The sequence below is a fragment of the Eptesicus fuscus genome, chromosome 12 (genome assembly GCF_027574615.1).
Source record: "Eptesicus fuscus isolate TK198812 chromosome 12, DD_ASM_mEF_20220401, whole genome shotgun sequence".
NCBI lineage: Eukaryota > Metazoa > Chordata > Mammalia > Chiroptera > Vespertilionidae > Eptesicus > Eptesicus fuscus.
The window spans coordinates 87,182,868-87,203,673 of record NC_072484.1 but is presented as its reverse complement, the minus strand read 5'-3'; the positions used below and the strand labels follow the sequence as shown (position 1 = coordinate 87,203,673).

General features: G+C 42.6%; 1 protein-coding gene across 2 annotated transcripts in view; it reads right to left on the bottom strand.

Moving 5' to 3' along the window:
* Positions 1-20,806, bottom strand: part of NOL4 (nucleolar protein 4) — a 223,304-nt gene that overhangs the window by 159,118 nt on the left and 43,380 nt on the right. For both annotated transcript variants that reach the window (XM_008148318.3, XM_008148319.3), the window contains exon 2: positions 17,237-17,386. In XM_008148318.3, coding sequence (XP_008146540.2) covers positions 17,237-17,386 — 150 coding nt within the window. The remainder of the gene's footprint in view (positions 1-17,236; positions 17,387-20,806) is intronic.

Genomic DNA, 20,806 nt, shown 5'->3' with positions numbered 1-20,806 from the left:
AGGACGAAACCCTGTCCTTTGATCCTGTCCGCATCCCTGGGTGACCTCCTTCAGAGAACGCTGAAAGCTTCCAGGAGGAGCCTCGTTTGAATGTACAGCCAGGGCTAACGCCCCTCTGGCCTCGGCTCTAAAGAAAGGCCCTGCCTCCATGGATGTTTGAAATGCTAAGTCAGCCTTAAACAGATGCTCATGAAGACGCCGGGACGTGTTCTACTGGGCTGTCCATTCATCACAGTCCTAACATCCCTTGTGCGATAGGAAAAAGCAGCTACAGGTAAGACCGAGCAGTAAGGGGCAGAAATGGGAAAATATTTGGATTCAGTATTGAGATACCATCTACTAATGCCATAATTAATCACATAAAAGGCTTTACTCACTCATAAATGTCTCTTGCCTTGACCCACTTTTCAAATGGAATCACATCTCTGTTTCTAGGAGAGAAAGTGGACTTTGAATACACAACACAGGCCTTTGCTAGAACGTGGGTGAGGAGAGCACTTCACTTGAAAATGTATTCGTGGAAAATACCTCTATATCTGGGGAAGAGAGAGAAAGCACTTCCCTAGAATTTGTTTTTGAACACAGAAACCATGAATGCATCATGTTAATAACAGGAAGCAAAAGATAACATGAATTGATATTAGTCTTGCTCCCTCTGAGCTAAGCTCTAGAAAGGCAACTGCCACGTGACCAGCCACATATATTGCTCATAACAGAACTAAACATACAAAGGAAGGACTAGAACAGGGCCACAATGAAATAGACACACTAATGACCTAAGCGTTACTCATCAGGTAATTTCCTTATTAGAAATGTTATTTCCTACAAATCTAGACTTGTTTCTTACATGTATATATACTTCACACTTTTCCCTGGGTTTTTGCACCCATTGTTTTAAACAGTGGCTAAAACAGAGGTTATGGTAATGTTTTGAAAAATAGATTGACTGATAAAGAGATGAAATGAATTGCCATTGTTAGACAGTACAGGGCGAAGCAAAGAGTTATAAAACTCAACCCTGGATCTCCCAAATCCTGATTTATTTCTATAAATGGCATGGGCCATGGTGGGCTTATCCAACAGACAGAGTAGATGAATGCTTAAGGTCCATGGGAAGCAGGCACATCGAAATCGATATTTAAAAACTTTATATTTAAAAAACCCCAGAGAATCAAAGTATTATCATAGGACAAAGTCAGCACTTGAGAAACTTTCTTAAACTTGAGTTATGGCTGAAGATGTGTTGTTGCTCTTTAACTTTGAATGAGCTATGGTGATGGGGGGACGCGGAGGCACGCCATGGCTTGTTACTTCTACGGACCCTAATCAATCTGTGTAGTGAACACTGGCATTGTTTTCAGTGAAAATATTAAATTCTAGGCCCATTAAGACTGGAATTCATCAGTAATGCAGAAAATGCTAAATCCCATATAACATAAATTACAAGTAGAAATGATCTCTCCCATCAAAAAATATGGTAATACTTCTACATAAAAACATTGCACTAGAGCATCTTTTGATGAACTAAACAATAAAATTGGCCTCTGGAGCAACAATAGTGTAACATTAGTAATCTAAAGATAAACTGACCCCCAAAGAAGGCCGAAGGATCGAGTCCCATAAAGGGCACTGCTACTGATATTCCACTTATTGGTTAAAATTTAAATACGTATTTTATATCTATATCTATATCTATATATCATTTATATCTATATCTATATCATCTATATCTATATCTGCATCTATATCATCTATATCTAATCTATATCTATATCTATATAATCTATACCTATATCTATATCTATATCTAATCTAATCTATATCTATACCTATATCATCTATATCTATAGCTATAGCTATATCATCTATATCTATATCTAATCTATATCATCTATATTTATATCTAATCTATATCTATATCATCTATATCTAATCTAATCTATATCTATATCATCTATACCTATATCTATATCTATACCTATATATCTATATCTATATCTACATCTGATATATATGGAACACCTTTCTGAAAAGTTTACTGACAAATGTCATAATAGAAGAGATGATGGGCATTTACCTTGTCAGTGTCCCTGGCTTTCTGAAGAAGGAACAGACCGTGCTTTTAAAAACCTTGTAAGTATAAAGCCACTTTCTGGCAGTTCTCAAGTGCCACTCACCTTCCTCTCAACACAGCTCAGCTAAGGTAAAAATGGCAGTTATCCAAAAAAAAAATTGATATAAAAATAAAAAGTGATGTTTCTCTCTCTTTCCCTTCCTCTCTGTAAAATCAATAAAACCATATCCTCAGATGAGGATTTAAAAATAAATTCATTTTTAAAAAGTACGCAGAAAGTTTTGTGCTGTATCTATAACATATTTTCAAGTGAAGTCATTTCAATAGGAAAAGTCTGAAATTATTTTAATATGTGAAAATAAAATTCTCAGCCTTAACTATTTCCTGGCCCCTTAACTATTGTAACTCCATGTTTATGCTTACTTCCATATTAAAATGGTTTCTAAAATAAATAAAAATGAAGTTTTATCTTCAGAAATAAACCCCCTTTCTTCTTGGATGTGAACACATGAAATAATATAAAGTTATAAAAATTAACAAAGTTAATCAAAACTGTAATAAATTATTGCTTTGCTGTGTGTCTCACAATTACATGAAGTAAGTTTAATTCATTAATTTAAGCCATAAAGTTTTGTAAATTGGGAGCAAAATTGATAACAGAACCTTTTAATCCAGGATTATTTGTACTATGTCTCTCTTCCTCACCCTCAAGCAGCTTTCCTCGCTCATTTTAACTGTTTAATGCCTGAACATCCCTGGTAGAAAGGCCCTCTCCATTTCCTCGGCTTGTACATAAACCGGAAACTCCCTGGTGCCTGAAATGTTAGAGAATTGACAATTTTCGAAATGAAGACTCGCGTTCATTATACGAGCACTATCACTCGCTTTGGCCGTTTTACACAAAAGGAAATGTTTCTGAAACGTTGTATGTGTGTTGAAAGTTTTCCCTTGAGTGCTTAATGAGTGGATTTTGCTGGGTAGACTTTGATGTGGATTTTATCATTTAACCCTTAAGACAATCCCAGGAATAGATTCTTGCCATCTCTGTTTAACAAATGAGGAAGCTAAGCTCGAGAGAGGTCATGTAACTAGTCCACCAAGTAGAAGAGAGAGGACTCACGTGGTGACCTGGTTTCAGAGCTCCCCTCTAACCCCTGCATTTTAAAGTGCTCCCTGGTCATCAGCATTAAAGAAAAAGGGGGTGGGAGACCGTCTCATCCGTAAAGAGTTGCCATATTAGCCTCACAGAAGCGGTTAATCACGCTGAAATGTTTTAAAAGTTCCCTGGTGGGAGATTCTTCAGAAAATGCTCTCACCAGGTGGAGGTGACCCTCTGAATACCAGGGCACCATGTGCTCTGTGCCTTGCCTCAGGTTGCGAGGCCCCCCAGAAACCAGTCAGATTCCCCGGCAACCATGCAGAGTTCCGCCTGGAGGGAACGGACAGGCCGTCTGTGCTGTCCCAGCACCACTGACAGCGAGAGCCCCCATTTCCAACCGCGGTGCCCGGCACACTGGGGGTGCCACTGGAGGAACACGGGTGTGCCGCGAGGGTTTTTAAAGCACGTGATACCTGACTATGTAGTCAGGGGGCACTGATCTCTGTTCCCTGAGATCATCAAGTAAAAAAAACGACAACAGCCAACACAACAATAGCCACCTGGTGGGAACGGATCACAATCATAGCTCTTATTTCGGCCAGGTCTGCGTAAAACCTATTCCTTGGAGTGCCGCAGAATTTTAGTCATTAGCTTAGGTGTGCCACGAGATGAAAAGGGTTGAAAATCGCTGGCGTAGCCAACTTGTAAAGGAGTAGGACTTCTCGTGGTTAGAAGCCATGCGCCAGGAGAGCAGTGATTCTTGGTTTAAGGTCTGTACCTAATGCGTGAGCCGAGATAGAGACACCGCCTGACACTGAATCAGGAGCATGAGAGATCACTTTTTTAAAAATATATTTTATTGATTTTTTACAGAGAGGAAGAGAGAGGGATAGAGAGTTAGAAACATCGATGAGAGAGAAACACCGATCAGCTGCCTCTTGCACACCCCCTACTGGGGATGTGCCTGCAACCAAGGTACATGCCCTTGACCGGAATCGAACCCGGGACCCTTGGGTCCCCAGGCCAACGCTCTATCCACTGAGCCAAACCAGTTTCGGCGCGATCACTTTTTAAAGCAAAACAAAACAAAACGCTAAAGTCACAAGACTGTCCGTGCTACCAAATACCAGGGATGGGAAGGTCGTGGGCAAGTGCTGCATCTCGAGATCGGTTTCACGGCTCCACACAGTGACCGGGCGTGCTTTGCTCCACATCAGACACGGAGCTTTAGTGCAAAATGAAACTGGCCTCCTCACAATGTTTTTAAAAATGGCCTTCTCCACCTTTGCTTTGTAAGCAGAATTTAGAGAATGGCAGTAACATGTTTGTTTTACTGGAATGAGGACATTAAAACCATGTTTTGTGCTAAATACCACGCAGCACCCTCGATGAAAAATTGGTCTGAAGAGCCCAACATTTGACGTTTTCGCTAATGAACACTCTTGGGATTATGAATAAAGAACAAATCCTATATAATAAAAGCCTAATATGCAAATCGACTACACAGAGGAATGACCGGTGGGACAACCAGTCGCTATGATGCGCACTGACCACCAGGGGGCAGACGCTCAATGCAGGAGCTGCCCCCAGCCTGCAGGCCCAGGCCAGCCAAGGCGGGTGCCAGAGGAGGCCCCCCAATCACCCTGCTGGTCACCCCACAGATCGGCTCTGATCGCCGGCCAGGCCTAGGGACCCTACCCGTGCATGAACTTCATGCATCGGGCCTCTAGTTACAAATAACAGCCTAGTGGAATGTGTTTAGCCTACCATATGGCTTATGATTTTTAAATATTTAATATTGTGATATTCTATCACAAACCACCTGCACTGCACATAACTGGATAATGAAACTAGAAAATTTATTTTTTTAAACTAATTAAGTTAAAATAGTTAAGATATTCTTCCACAGAGCCTGTAAGTCCAGGTGCTATTAAAGGTCCCGAAAGTCCTGATGCATAAACACAGAGCCCATCAAAGTCCAGGGACGCCCCTGTCTGAGGACGTAGAGGCGTGGTCCTGGGCAACATCTCTAATTCTGCCGTCACCTGGTCGGCACACTGTATGTCTTTACACACTTTTGAAAGGAGGGCATTATGATACACACATGGTTAATTTTGAAGTTTTTCAGGAAAGTACTTTTATCCAGAAAACATAAATATACTCTAGCTAAAAGTGCATTCATAGTTAATAATAAATTAGACAAAAAGTTGGCCCATGTAATCAAATATGCATTCACTCTGCACCTCAGCAGTTTTGCTTCAGAACCCTAACTACTATTTTAGAAAGACTTGTGCTATGTTGAATCTGTCAGACCTATAAACGTTTGTTAAATAACCAACTATTACATTTTTGTTAATCCTCACCTGAGGATATTTTTTCCCACTGATTTTTAGAGAGTGGAAGGGAGGGAGGGAGGAGGGGGAAAGAGAGAGAAAGAGAGAAGCATCGATGTGAGACACACACATCCATTGGTTGCCCCCTGCATGTGCCCCTACCAGGGCCAGGGATCGAACCCACAACCCAGGTACTGCCCTTGACCGACAACCGAACCCATGACACTGCAGTACAGGGGAGGGGGTGGGCGGACTCTCTAACCACTGAGCACACTGACCAGGGCAATTCCTGTTCTTTAATCATGTCGCTAATTCCCAAACCGGGATGCTGCCCACTGCTCCCCTGGCAGAGGTACTCACCCTGTTTGGGTTCCTGGATGTTTCGCTCTGACTCTGGTTGTTATCATTTACTCCAGTTTGCTATTTTCAGTTCCTATCACTATTTCTTCTTTCTTCTCTGATCCTCTTCCCGCATTCAGTCTCCACACCCACTCATCAGCTCCCCTGGCCTACTTGAGAGTGATTTTTAAATAGATTTAAGATTGCCAGCTAAAATACAGCACATACAATTAAATCTGAATTCCAGTAAAGCATGCAATATTGGGGCTGACATATCAAAAATTGTTTATCTGAAATTCAAATATACCTGGTCATCTTGTGTCTTGTTAAAATCTGGCCACTTGACAGTGTGCATTTATCGAAGATGAATGAAAATATGGATCAGAGCCTGAAGATGATTTAAAACTTGGAACAAGTGGATACGTTAGGAAAATCTAAGACGATGCCAGGAGCAGAAGTGAGAAGCAAGGCAATCTGCCGGGGATTTGAAATCGCAGTGCCCGATTTAAGCAATGTTTCCCAACTTTGCAGACCAACACCACAGGGATGAATATATTTTACATACACATGTATGTAATATCATTTCTACTCTCTTCCATTTCACTTTTTAAAAGTGATCATGCCTGGCCAGCGTGGCTCAGTGGTTGAGTGTCGACCTATGAGCCAGGAGGTCACGGTTCCATTCTCGGTCAGGGCACAGGCCCGGGTTGCAGGCTCAGTCCTCAGTAGGGGGCGTGCAGGAGGCAGCCCATCAATGCTTCTCTCATCATTGATGTTCCTATCTCTCTCTCCCACTTCCTTCCTCTCTGAAATCAATACAATCAACATATTTTAAAAAAATGATAAAGTGGTCACACCCACCACCCCGACTGGACAGCTCGCTAACCGGTCAGGACAGGCCCCGTAAACATCCCGGGTAGGAAGCAGAGGGAGGCAGCCTGCCAACCCACACACATGGGCTGTGTGTGGTGCCGAGAGGAGACGGCGGCTCTGTGGTCAAGTTTAACATGAAGGAGGGAACACCCAAAGGAGGGCGAAAGCAGGCGGGACTACTTTTAGGCAGCTCTGGCCTCCTTGCAGGCAGCCACGGGCGATTTGGAAACTCGAGGCAGATGCGTGAAACGCAGGCCGAGGGGAAGGGAAGGGAATGTGGAGCCGGGACAGAGGGCAGCATCGTGCGGGGATGGGGAAGCGGTCCCAGGGGAGGCAAAAGGCAGACGCCGGGTTTGGGCCCACGGTCATCGGCAAACTGCGGCTCGCGAGCCACATGCGGCTCTTTGGCCCCTCGAGTGTGGCTCTTCCACAAAATACCACGGCCTGGGCGAGTCTATGTTGAAGAAGTGGCGTTAGAAGGAGTTTAAGTTTAAAAAATTTGGCTCTCAGAAGAAATTTCAATCGTTGTACTGTTGGTATTTGGCTCTGTGGACTCATGAGTTTGCCGACCACTGGTTTGGGCAAAGGCGCAGGAATCGCTGAGTGACGAGACACCAGAGGGGGACAACAGAGAGGTGACAGCATCCCGGGCAGCAGGACATCACGACACAGGAGCAGGTCAGGTATCGGCAAACGAGAAGCAAAATGTGATTAAGTTCATTATAAATAATCAGATTTTATTGGAACGTTTTTGCTTCACTGATTCCACTTCAATGCTGTATTGCTTTGCCCTCCCCCCCCAAGAAAAAAACACCCTTTATTTTCTTTGGTTTCATATAGTAAAGATAAAATAATGGTGAGCATCTTTAATTTGGAGCTGTTTCTTGCAATAATTAAAACAGTCACCGACGGAGCAAATGAGACAATGTCAAAAGGAGTCCAGCTGGAGTCACAGCTCAAAAGCGTGGGCGCTTCTGCGTGGCTCCTGTGTGACGGCGGAGTAGCGAGCTGGGCAGGAACAGGCCGTGGCAACGGAGGGTTCTGAGACGAGGAGGGAAAATGAGCAGATGGGCTCCGGGAAAGGCTCTCTTCAGGCGCTCCCCAACAGTAAAAGAGAGAGACCCCGTAAAGATCGCACGTGAAGGGACTCACTCCGCAAATCGAGGTGTCTCCGTCCTGGCCCATGAGGAGCTCCACTGAAATCGGCAGCCACCCCTGGGGAGGGTGGGCCACTGACGGCTCCCCTTTTCCTGAAGCGAAGGTATGACACGATACATCCGCATTTTACTGTTCAGGCTCCTGTCTGCCCCGCTTCTGGAACAGGAGGCCAGAGAGAGTGGCTGCGGCCACTCAAAGCGGCCAGGACCAGCCAGCTTAGGGGGCGGCAGGGGAGGTGAGACCGGACTCCAGGGCACAGCTCTCCAGGCAGCAGCGCCCCGGGGCGGGGGGGGGGGGAGGTGGGCTTCTGGTTGCTTGTATGGAAAATGACACAATACTTAGTAAGAATACAAGAATAAATTCTGAGTTTTGCGTACTCACAACTGTAAACCTGCTTTTGCCCCCCATATACAAATCATTATACAACTAATGGGTGCACATCACAAAAGATAGCATGCTTGCATGTTCTCCCCTGAAGAGAAAGAGCACCCCAGGAGAGGAATGTTTGGGGTCTAAATCCCAGATTCCCAGAAGCAGCAGCTAAGTCACCACATCAGTTTCTCTCAGGGTCCCCCCGTTTCCCACACCACGGTCAGGGGGCAGAGCCACATTCAGACACGGTCGGGCTACAAGTGCATCGGAGAGGACATTCCCAGAAAAAAGAAAGGGGAGGGGGAGGAGCAGAGCAGATACAAAGATTTAAAAAATAGGTAAAGGGCCAGCTGGCCTGGCTCAGTGGTTGAGCTTCAACCTCTGAACCAGGAGGTCAGTTTGATTCCCAGCCCCAGCTGCGGGCTCGATCCCCAGTGTGGATCGTGCAGGAGGCAGCCAGTCAGTGATTCTCTCTCACTCAAGTTTCTCTCTCCCTCTCCCTCTCCCTCACTCTCTGAAATAAATAAAAATATATTTAGAAAATAGAGGAATGCATACCGTGAAATGACGAAGACTTACTAATCCAGCTGGTGAATAATCCCAATGCTGGGAAGTCATGGATGAAGACAGGGCGGGTGGCATCCGTAGGTCACAGAGGAGCACAGGGGACTCAGAGAGAGAACCTGACTTTTCAGTGGCTAATTATGATTTCTTTTTAAAAAGCTGTTTACGGCATCTGGCACCCCACAAACAACTTCATACAGGTTTGAAGCAGTTACTATGTTCAGCACGTTACATATATTATTTCTGAGCTTCACGACAAACCTACTAATAACCCATCCCGAAGTCATCCCTAACAGGACTTGCCTCTTCAGGGTTAAGTCCATGTCCAGCTGATATCACTAGTGCTCTTCCTGTTACATTTTACCCAAGTTAATTCCATGTTCAGGTGCCTGCACAGGTGCACACGGGCACGTCCTTGCGGGACTTGGAAAGGTTTTATTTACTACCCGTCACCGTGCCCAGGAGTACCTGGACCTCTGGATCTGAGTGGGGTAGGCATTATATGTCCTGAGTGGCTTTAGAAGCTGCACTGGCTCACTTTCACCACAAGGGTGCACTAAAGGAGCAATTTCTGTCTAGGCTGGACATAAAGAGTTAATGAGGTTTCTCCAAGGTTAATCCCTTTCAAGGAATATATCTATTTACTGGGATATTATTGTTTAACATGGAAACTAGCAATGACGGGGTTTGTGATAAGCTGGTTTGGGTGAGCTCTTACATCTTTCGATGGTCTCCACTTCCACCTTCCAAGCAGACAGCATTGTACGCTGACTCTTGCCCTCCTGTGATAATTCTAACTACACCATACGAGAAACAAATCCATTTTGATGAATGGCAGTACACCATTCTGTTTTAGGATTGCTACTTCATACTCTAATCCCCATGCCACTTGTATCTTTCTTTCTGAGATGTTTTAGACACCTGACTTATTAGTCTGAATAATATTATTTTTAGTTATCCAAACAGTGGGCCCTGGCCAGCGTCATTCAGTGGTTAGTGCTTCGGCCCGAACACCAAAGGGTCGCAGGTTCGATTCCCGGTCAAGGGCAAGTACCTGAGTTGCAGACTCAGCCCCGCCCTGTTGGGGTGGGTGCAGAAGGCAACCAATCGGTGTCTCTCACCTGGATGTTTCTCTCTCTCCCCCTCTCCCTTCCCTTCCACTCTCCCTGAAAAATCAATGGGGAAAATATCCTTGGGTAAGGTTTTAAAACAAAACAAAAAAACAGTGGGACTATTCTAACATAAAAGCGGATTGAATATTATGTGTACTATGTTTAAATGTAATGGCTGTCTTCAATATTTAGAAATCGCCTAAATGAAACCTACATACGTGTGTGGGATACACGGGTATGGGTGTGTATCTGATAAAAACAAACCACGTGGGAATTTTTTTTCCTGAAGAGCAAACAGGAAGCACTTGGGTTAAATAATGTGTTTACCTCATCCAGAGCCTCCGAAATGGCATAAATCCACTCCCTGTTCAATGTGAACATGGGCTGTGCAGTGCCCAGCCTTTCCAGGCCTGGCTGCAGCTCTCCTTCAATGTCATCATTTCTATTTATGGTAACCTCTTTATCCTGCTGAGCTGGTGTCACAAAGGCAAGGACTGCACAAACGAGGAGAGCGTAGGCCTTCAGCAGGGACCTGCTGAGGACCTACTGTGAGACTGGTCTTCTGCTGAGCTGTGTGCTGACACAGTGATATGAAAAACAGACATGGGCTCCCACCAGCAGGGACTGTATGACATTTTAACATCTACTCTAGCCATAAAAAAAAAAAAGTAACCTCACAAAAGTACCATAAAAGATCTATAATTGTACCATAAAACATATATAAAAGTGCCGTAATGTATGTGTGTAATTGAGCAATGGTTTATGCTCATAAACTTTCCAAGATGAGCTAGTTACAAAATATACTTCTAAATCACTGACTTAATGTATAACAGTATCATGGAGTTCAATATTAGCGAATGTCCTTAAACACATTTAAATTCGAAGTAACTTCAGGTTTTTATCTCTACTTGATCTCCAGAACGGTCACTCATTACGCCACTCTAGTTTATAACGGTGACAGGAATGAGCAATGCCATCTGCATCGAGAAGGCCGTGCCCGTGTCTGTTAATTTGCTGCATTGCTGGTGCCAACCTGCTCCTCACATTGGTTACCACCTTCACTGTGGCCCCAGCACAGCGATGGCCCCACACACATTCCCACTGGTGTCATTCCTTCAGAGTTTTAAGAAAACTGAAATATAACCCTCTTGTTTTACCTGTCAGCAAACTGTGGCCTAAGTGGAAAAAAAAAAAAAAAAGGTTAAATTAATGGTTTGGAACTCATGGGTTATAGTTTAGTGCTATTTTTTTCACACCAAAATGGCTACAAATTTTGGGCATTTAATCTGACTATGTGTTGACAAGAATTCTGAGAATCTGTATCTATCTATATCTATATCTATATCTATATCTATATCTATATCTATATCTATATATAGATATAGATATAGATATAGATATAAAGCCAGAGATAGGAACGCTGTAACGATCTGAATGACTGGTCGCTATGACGCCCACTGAGGCCAGCAAATGGCCCAACTGGGGGTGGGGCCGGCCGGCCAACCTCCTGCAGCCCCTCCCCCCAGCTGCTGGCCCCCAATAGGCCCCCTCACTCTGGGGCCAGCCGGCATACCACCCACAGCCCCTCCCCACGGCCAGCCCTGCCCTCAATCAGGAGCAGGGCCCACCGGCCAATCGCCCATGGCCCCTTCCCCCCAGCCAGCCCAGCCCTGATTGGGCCCCAATTGGGGCAGGCTGGCCAGCCAACCTCCCATCGTCTCCTCTTCCCGACAGACCCGGCCCTAATCTGCCCCGATCAGGGCCAGGCCAGCCAGGCCCCACCCATGCATGAATTCATGCACTGGGCCTCTTGTGTTAACATGACAAGCTAGTAAGCTAGCAGAAACGGTGCAAGTTAGACTCTCCCACTGAGCAGCAGAGATGATGAACCAATAGGGATTTATTTATTTATTTATTTATTTAAGGACAAAAAATGATGCAAACTAAACTTTTAAGGTAAAGTGTTCTAGATCTAATAAAATAAAGACTTCCCTTTTTAATTTTCAGACAGGAACATAGAAATTCTTCAAGAGATAGTATTTTTCGGTAGTATGTATCTAGAAAGAAATATTCAATAAATATTGAAAACAAATTCTTTAAATAAGAGCCAGTTTTTAATCTCCAACATTTACAGGGAACTCATACAACTTAACAAAAGGAAGATAAACAATCCAATCAAAAAATGGACAACAGACCTAAATAGATACTTTTTGAAAGAAGACAGAAGGAAGGCCAAGAGACATATGAAAACATGCTCAAAGTCACTAATTATCCAAGAGATGCAAATCAAAATGACAACGCTGTACCATCTCACACCTGTCAACAAATGACAAGTGTTAGCGAGGATGCGGAGAAAAAGGAACTCTTTTACACTGCTGATGGGAATGCAGACTGGTGCAGCCACTGTGGAGAACAGTATGGAGTTTCCTCAAAAAACTAAAAATGGAACTCCCATTTGACCCAGTGATCCCACTTGTAGGAATATACCCCAAGAAGCTAAAAACACCAATCAGAAAGGATATATGCACCCCTATGTTCATAGCAGCACAATTCACCATAGCTAAGATTTGGAAACAGCCTAAGTGCCCATCAGCAGATGAGTGGATTAAAAAACTGTGGTACCGCTACACAATGGAATACTATGCTGTGGTAAAAAAGAAGGAATTCTTACCATTTGCAACAGCATGGATGGACTCGGAGAGCATTATGCTAAGTGAAATAAACCAGTCAGAGAAAGATAAATACCACATGATCTCACTCATTTATGGAATATAATGAACAACATAAACTGATGAACAGGGACAGATCCAGAGACAGAGAAGCATCGATCAGACTGTCAAACCTCAGAGGGAAGGGAGGGGAGGGTGGGGGTAAGGGGGAGAGATCAACCAAAGGACTTGTATGCATGCATATAAGCCTAACCAATGGACACAGACACCAGAAGGGTGAGGGCCTGAGTTGGGGGGGGGGGCACGGTTGGGGGGTTAATGGAGGGATGAGGACGCATATGTAAATTTAAAAAATAAATAAATAAATAGAGCCAGTTTTTAAATTTTTCTGAAAATTAATTTAACAGAATTAACCCGTGGAAAAGCGTTATTGAAATAATTAAAACACTCATAAACTCAATCTAGCAAGAGAACCCCTAACCATGGGGACTCTGCCTTCTTTCATGTTGTCCTTCAGCCCAGGCAAACCTTGGCTAAAAGTTACAGGGTGGACTTCCAGGGATAGTGCCACCTACAGGATGCACACGGAAAATGCACAGGTTATTGCCATTATATCTCCCAACAGGGGAGGGGGGGTGGAGGGGATGCGGGGAGGGGGGCAGGCAGAGGAAATTATGTCCACCATGTAATTAGGGCAGTGGTAGCCCTGTGCTATTGTCCCTGTTTGCCCTTCTACCTGGAACATGAGTAGTGACTAGATGAAGAGGTAACAATATTCAAATGCTAACCAGACGCCAAGCACTTCGCACATCTTAACTCACGTATTCTACCACACCACACGTACCATTATCTCCCTCAGACAGAAGGAGAAAAAGGCACACAGGTAGCAAGTGCCAGATTGGACATCTGAAACTGAGCTGGTCTGGGTTCTAGTCTATTTTCTGTTAGCTAAAGTGCACGCTAGCCACTCTGAATTAAACGACTGTAATTCCTGGCAGCTCTGCGTGTGAACAACACATGTAGGCTTATTGCATCACACTACAAGGGGTGTGTGTGTGTGCGTGTGTGTGCGCGCGTGCGCACGTTGACATATACACACATACACCTGCAGACTGTTCTCTCTATTGACAACACGAACGTTCCCCCTTCATTCCTGAATTCCCCCCAGTTACTCTAGTTTTCTGTTTGTTTGTTATTTCATGAAAGAGCCTTGAGACGGAATCTTTCCATGGGACCCGGACATCAGAGAGGCCTGGGAAGGCAGCTGTGCTGAGCCTGTGATGGGACACAAGCCACAGAGACCTCCAGAGAGGAGCGGGGCAGTCCCTGAAGGGGCGCGCAGGACGCGCTGAGGAGAGGTAGACGGGAGGACACACCAGCACCCGCACCAGTTTTGTAGAATGTTGCATCATTCATTCTGAAGGGCCTCTCCAAATTCTAAGTGCCTGCATTCGATTTTCAGCACAAAAATGCATTTTAAGTTCCAATATATATAACTGAATGATCCACACCTCGTCTCCACTCTGTTCATGTAGATAATCAAGAGTTTACTCTAGTCAAGTCTATTGAAAGACACACATTCAATGGACCAGTTACAGTTAATATGGCGACAGTGACAAAAACAGAGGAAGTACCTAAGACACTAAAATCCAACAATGACTGAAAGTAATAACCAGGATAGCCTTCACATATTCCTAAAATGTGTCATTTTATGTGGATTTGTTTTTCAAAGAACTCATGAGTAATAGAACATATACCTTCCAATTTTATCTACAGCCAAATCAATTTGCAATGAACTTTAAGTTACAGAATGCCTAGATATTTCAAGGAATGATATACTGCAGATAGGTAAAAACAAATAGCATTCAAAGTTAATCCGATATTAAAGAACCACCATTTCCTGCAGAGTGAAAACAAAGAAAGATTTGCAAACAAAGGCAAAGTAAATAAAATGACCACTAAATCTATTGATAATATTATTAAGACAATCTGAGACTCTTTAATGATTAGTTGTATAAGTATGGTTTCTTGGCCATGTAGGAAAAGGAAGAAAAAGGTCAATAAACATAATCATGCATGCCCTATGAGCTAATTAATGAGTTAGAAGTAGAAAAAAATCTTAAACTTAATGGAACCATTATAATTGCCATAGGTGTCTAGCTAATTCTACTAATAACTAGCCAATCCCTGTATTAGTATAGAGAACTCTCTCTGACCCAACACTGCTCCATTTCAAATTGCATTTAGTTTTATGCTCCATTAATTGAACAATTATATTAATTTTTAATATTAGACTTAAGTTCACTGCAGAGTCTAGTACACAGTTTTGCTGGCATTGCAGCAGTTTTTTTCTACGATGAGTTATTAGTCCACAAAATGGAAATGTTTCCTAATTAGGATTCTCTATAGAGATACCAGAAGGTAATTGGTTAGGCCAAAAAGAACCTTCATGATATTAGGAAAAGGTTGAAAACACTTTAGATGTGAAAATAAACAATATACTTGGGAAAGAGAAAGATCTTCAAATAGAATGTTCTCAATAGGGATTAGATGATGTTTTAGATGCTGCTTAGACTTTAAAAGTTGGTATCCTGCCCTAACCAGTTTGGCTCAGTGGATAGAGCGTCGGCCTGCGGACTGAAAGGTCCCAGGTTCGATTCCGGTCAAGGGCATGTACCTTGGTTGCGGGCACATCCCCAGTAGGAGGTGTGCAGGAGGCAGCTGGTCGATGTTTCTCTCTCATCCCTCTCTATCCCTCTCCCTTCCTCTCTGTGAAAAATCAATAAAAATATTTTTTTAAAAAGTTGGTATCCTTACCCCAAATTGCAGAAAATGTCTTTATAACGTTAATGCAAAATAATATATGTTAAAGCATGTTTACCAATATACTGAGAGTGTTTAGCATGCAACATGGGAATGGATCAAATTCTCACATTTCATTTCACAAAACAAAGGTGAGCTATTTGGGTCTACGTCTCTGACTCATGTTCCCACTTTAGTTTAAGATCTCAATCTAGCACATTGGAAAGATTAAGTTATTTTAAATTGCTTTTGGCATTTAATCAGATTTGGCTGCCACCCTCCTACAGACAATGAAACCACTCATTTCTTGTTAGCTTTTCATTTAATACAATTAAACTGATGTATGTCTACCTTACAAAGTCCTATCAAGTTCAGGTAGTTATTTCATGAAAACAGAACTATCAAAGAGTACACAGTTAGTGATATTAGTAGATCAATATTCAATTGTTTTCCTATCGCCATCCAGAGATAAAACCCTGGCTTAGGAGACAGGTGAAAGGAGCATTTGCAGGGATATTAGTCGACATAAAACTATCCTAAAGAAGGCAGGCCTCCGCCATTAGTCATGAGAGGAATAAGTCAAAAGAAAGTTTCTGTGGCAGAATTATGGGAGGAAACCTACAATAGAGCCTCCCACAAACCATGCAGTTTGGAAACAGCCAAGAAACAAAACCATAGAGAAGGAGAGAGAAATACGACATGGATTAGGGGTTATTATGCAACTACACAGGTTCGCTATGACCCTGGAAATATAGCAAAAAATAGTTATGGAAAAGAAGCTCTTTCTTATGCTCAGTAGCTAGTTTTCAAACATAGGTACCTGGATCTGAAACTTTGAGCATTTCACACATTTTTTCTGTATCTGAAAAAAAAATGGATCCAGACTGATATTGTGTATCAATATAGCTGAAAACAGTTAATATAAAGGCAGCCAAAAGCAAAGTTCAATAAGAATTCTAAAAAAGCATATTCTTCTGATTGCTGATAAAGTACTTCTGACGTACACTTGGCTCATAGTGGAAAAGAATAATTTACTGTTCCATTTTCCTAGAAAGGATGAAATATCGATATTAAGAGGATTCCATAAACTTTTTAATTAAATAAAAAGCTAGATTAAAGTGTCTAGATCAAACAGTAAGTAATAATTAGACACTTTAGAAATAATATATAACTCCAGCTTGACAATATATATTTCAATCTCTAACAGTTAATTAAACCTTCTTTTCACATAATTTATGATATAAACATTTTATATATATATATATATATATATATATATATATCCATTTTAAAATGTCCAAGGGCATTAAATCTATAAAAATTACACATATCTTTTAATAACCTATTCTGTAAGAAATGTATACCCTTTGGTACAATGTATTTATATAAGGAGACATTTAAAGAGTACATAAAATTTTCTTATCCGTGTGATTATAAGCATTAAAGAGGAACTGCCTAAACATATTAATATGATTTGAAGGGGAAGAAATGTTAAAACTGTAGTGGTAGTACCAATATTCAAAAGTTCCAGCCATATTATGATGCAGTGAATAAATAACACATTTGACTGGGACTGCCACATATTATGTATATTTACAGAAAACTCTATGAGACTCGAAGAGACCGGTTTAAATTACATACAATAGACTTGGTGAACACACAACCAAAACAGAACCAGTGATAATTAAATTACAGTTTAAATGTCGGGTGTGACCATGAGATGGTCTAATTTATGTCGCAGATAGGATATTTATCCTTATCTAACCCCGTTGTAATAAGCATTCCTAACACCAAGTTTCCCAATGCACGCCTCGTCCCTTTTCAGGGCCTTGGTAACTTACCGCTTTGTAAGTTCTCTTCTGCCCAGCGTGCTTCCGGATCTGTTCCCCATGGGGCCCGGTCTCCACGTGCATGGAGTAGATGATGTCGAAGAAATCTTCGACCACCGCCACCCGCCGCAGGGACAGCTTCTCGTCCACCCCTACGCCATCCTGAAACAGAAGCAAAACAAGCAGCACAAATTAGTAAAAAAATAAATAAAATAAATAAATGTATTTAACACAAAGTGAACACATAAAGTTGTTTAAACAAAAACATGTTCCCACACTGAACCAGGGCACGTAAGTAACTTTCTCAATCACTGCACTGCACCAGGTCACACACCCAGGGCTCCGGCGCTGAAGCAGGCTCCCCTGGGAAGAGGAGAGAGACGGGAAAAGAGAGGTTTTCATGTATCCAGGCAGAACGGGCTCATTCCCAAAGTGGCCCGAAGCTCTCTTTTCAGCCTCGGGGGGCCGACCCTGCCATTTGGCCCTCAGGCCTTCAGTTCACTCACGTATCCACACACACACACACAACGACAACAAAACATCTGGCAAAGCAAATAATTTGTAAAAATCTGGAACTGAAATAAATCTTTGGTTTTATGTATTGGCTATTGAATAAGTTCACCCTAATTACATAAAAAATAGCACACTGATAAACCAAATTATGAACCTTTAATCTGCAGCATTCTTCAATATCTTCCAAAGTGTTTGTGACGAACCATTCTTTTCTTTAAAAAAGGGAAACAACACAATAACTTGTAAAAATTCAAACAAACAGTATTTATGGGGAAAGAAATAAAATAGAACAAAGTAGCACAGAGAGAGAAATGAAGTGTTTCCACCTAAAATAATACTTCAACCTAAAAAAATAAACATGAGTGTCTTGAGTGGCGACCCTATAAAAACGCATTCATTTTACACCAGCAATCCATCTGCAAAAACAGAGAACATGCAATTCCACTTCTCTCCAGGACTGACGGTTTACCCAAGAACACAGTACTGAGGTCCAAGCTTTTGTGTCTTCAACGAGAAGATAATTACAAGTATTTACGGAGCGTGTTCGTGCTCCTTCCGCACAAACAGAAGCCTGAGTCCCGAGGCGCCAAGGCCGTGGGCACAGGGCAGCCTGGGCGGCCCTGCCCGGCCATATGCTCCGGCTGCGCCGGCTGCTGTCAGATGCTGTCTCGCAGGAGTGGCTCCCACCGCCTCCCCGGCGGCGGCCGCTGCCCAGGAAGCACAAACCACTTTCCCTCTCACGGTCCTGATGGACCACGCCTCACTGAGGCTGCCTGCTCCCCTGCTTTTCTTCTTAAACATATTCTTACTGATTTCAGAGAGGGAGGGAGACGGAGAGAGAGACAGAAACATCAACGATGAGAGAGAGTCATGGGTCGGCGGCCTTCTCCACGCCCCACGCTGGGGATCGAGCTTGCACCAGGGCATGTGCCCTGACCGGGAATCCAACCGTGACCTCCTGGTTCATGGGTGGACGCTCAGCCCCTGGGCCACGCCGGCCGGGCTCCCCTGCCTTTTCATCATCTCCTCGAGCTAACATCTATTAACAGCTTACGGAGTAAACAAGGAAAAAGGCAGAAAGGAATTTTTCTCTCTCCCTGAGGACGGATTTGTTTTTATGTAAATGTGGGGTTCATCTGAAGATTTAGTCACCTGAGCCATCTCCTTCGGTCACCATTGTGGATAAAGCAGTATTTGGCTGTGACGGAGCAGCACAAAGGTATCTTCTCGCATTTTCCCTTAACGAGCAGACACAACCGTTAGCTGCAAGAGTGGTCAAGTTACACCCTTAGTACTAGGAACCAGAGCGAGGCAAACAAAAATGAGTTTCAGAGATGCTAGTATTCACTGAACACTCAATGATAACAAAATTAACAGGTCACAAGACATATGGTGTTCGTGGCCAATGGCCTAGAATGCATGAGTATATTTGGAAGGAGATGCTAACAAAATAAAAAATAATTTAAAGCCCTTGCAGCTAAGAAACCCATCTTGTGAGTCATAGTCCCAGGGGCAGGGAGGGGGAGGAGGGGGAGAGAATTTTAGGAAAGCTCTGAGGGTAAGAATTGAGCTATGTGCATTTGACAACGAAGTAAAAATTATTGACCTAATCATAAGGAAAGGAATTAAAGCCCAGAAACAAAGGTTCTTTACTCTACATTGATCAGAAGAGCTACAGTAGACTTTCTCTGAGAAGTAAATGTGAACATTAATTAATGAGATGTGGAAGTGTGATCTTTGTCAAGACTACCACACTTCCCCAAGAATCTAGATGCATTCTGTGCCATGACTTATTGCTATTATTATTATCATTAATGTTACTGTCACCCAGATTCACAATATAAAAGTCTGAATCAGTCTCTTATCCAGTCATCAAATAATTCTACCTGTGAACTAGCTCTCCAATCTACTCCCTTCCTTTTCCTACTGGGCTCCTGATTCCAGAACCCAGGAAATGACTTTTGGAAGCTCCACCAGAAGTCACCTAGAGTGCATGTGCCAACCCTGCTTTTGATCAAGTGTGTGCAGGGTTCGAGCCTGGTTCTGACTTGGTGAGGAAGAGTCCTTTTCTGGGTCGGCATTGCCTACGATGGGCTAAACAATGTGAGTGGCACATGTACTGACTTTCTGCCGACCTTGGCTTAACTGTGGGAACAGCATTCTCTTTACCACTTTTCCACTATAGTTTCTCTCTATTCCAATGTGTCCTCAAAGAGTCCAAACAATCTTCCTTAAAAATTATAACTATCTCTGAAACTAATATAATAGTAAACGTTAACTGTAATTAAAAAATAAAAACATGGTAACTACATCAATTTAGGATTTATAAATGTCTACTAGACTCTCACACCTCTAAGATACAATTCACACTCCTTAATTTATTATACATTTAAATATTCTTAATCTGATTCCAATTTACTTACCACTACCCACCTTATCTCGTATCATTCCAACACATTCTAATGACAATGAACTCAACTTTCCCTGAAAGTTTTTATGAAGTTTCCATAAAACTTATGACTTATGACTTCCCCATTAGAATCTAAGCTTTCTGCAGGCAAAAACTGCATTTGTCTTTTTCACTGCTGCATCACAAGAACACAGGATTGTACCAAGCAGAAAATAAATGGACCATAATTTTTGAGTAGATAAATCAGAAATCAATAAATGAATGTGCGCTCTGCTTTTCCCTTGGAATGTCTTTTAACTGGCAAATTCCTGTTCAGTCTTCAAAACCCAACTCACATGACCAGTCTTCCATGGAGCAATTCCTGACTCCTTAAAGCTACGTTACTCACTTATTTCCCTGTGCTTCTGCCTCCCTTCGCTCATTCCAATTTTTGGCATTTCATATTTTATTTTGTTTTTTTATTTCTTTATTTTTTTATTTCTTCATTTTTTTATAATTTGTATACAGCGAAATGCTCAGATCTTAAGTATATTGTTCAGCCAGTATAAGTAAATGTATCAAATAACATTCCCATCACCCTAGATCAGTGGTCGGCAAACCGAGGCTCGCGAGCCACATGCGGCTCTTTGGCCCCTTGAGTGTGGCTCTTCCACAAAATA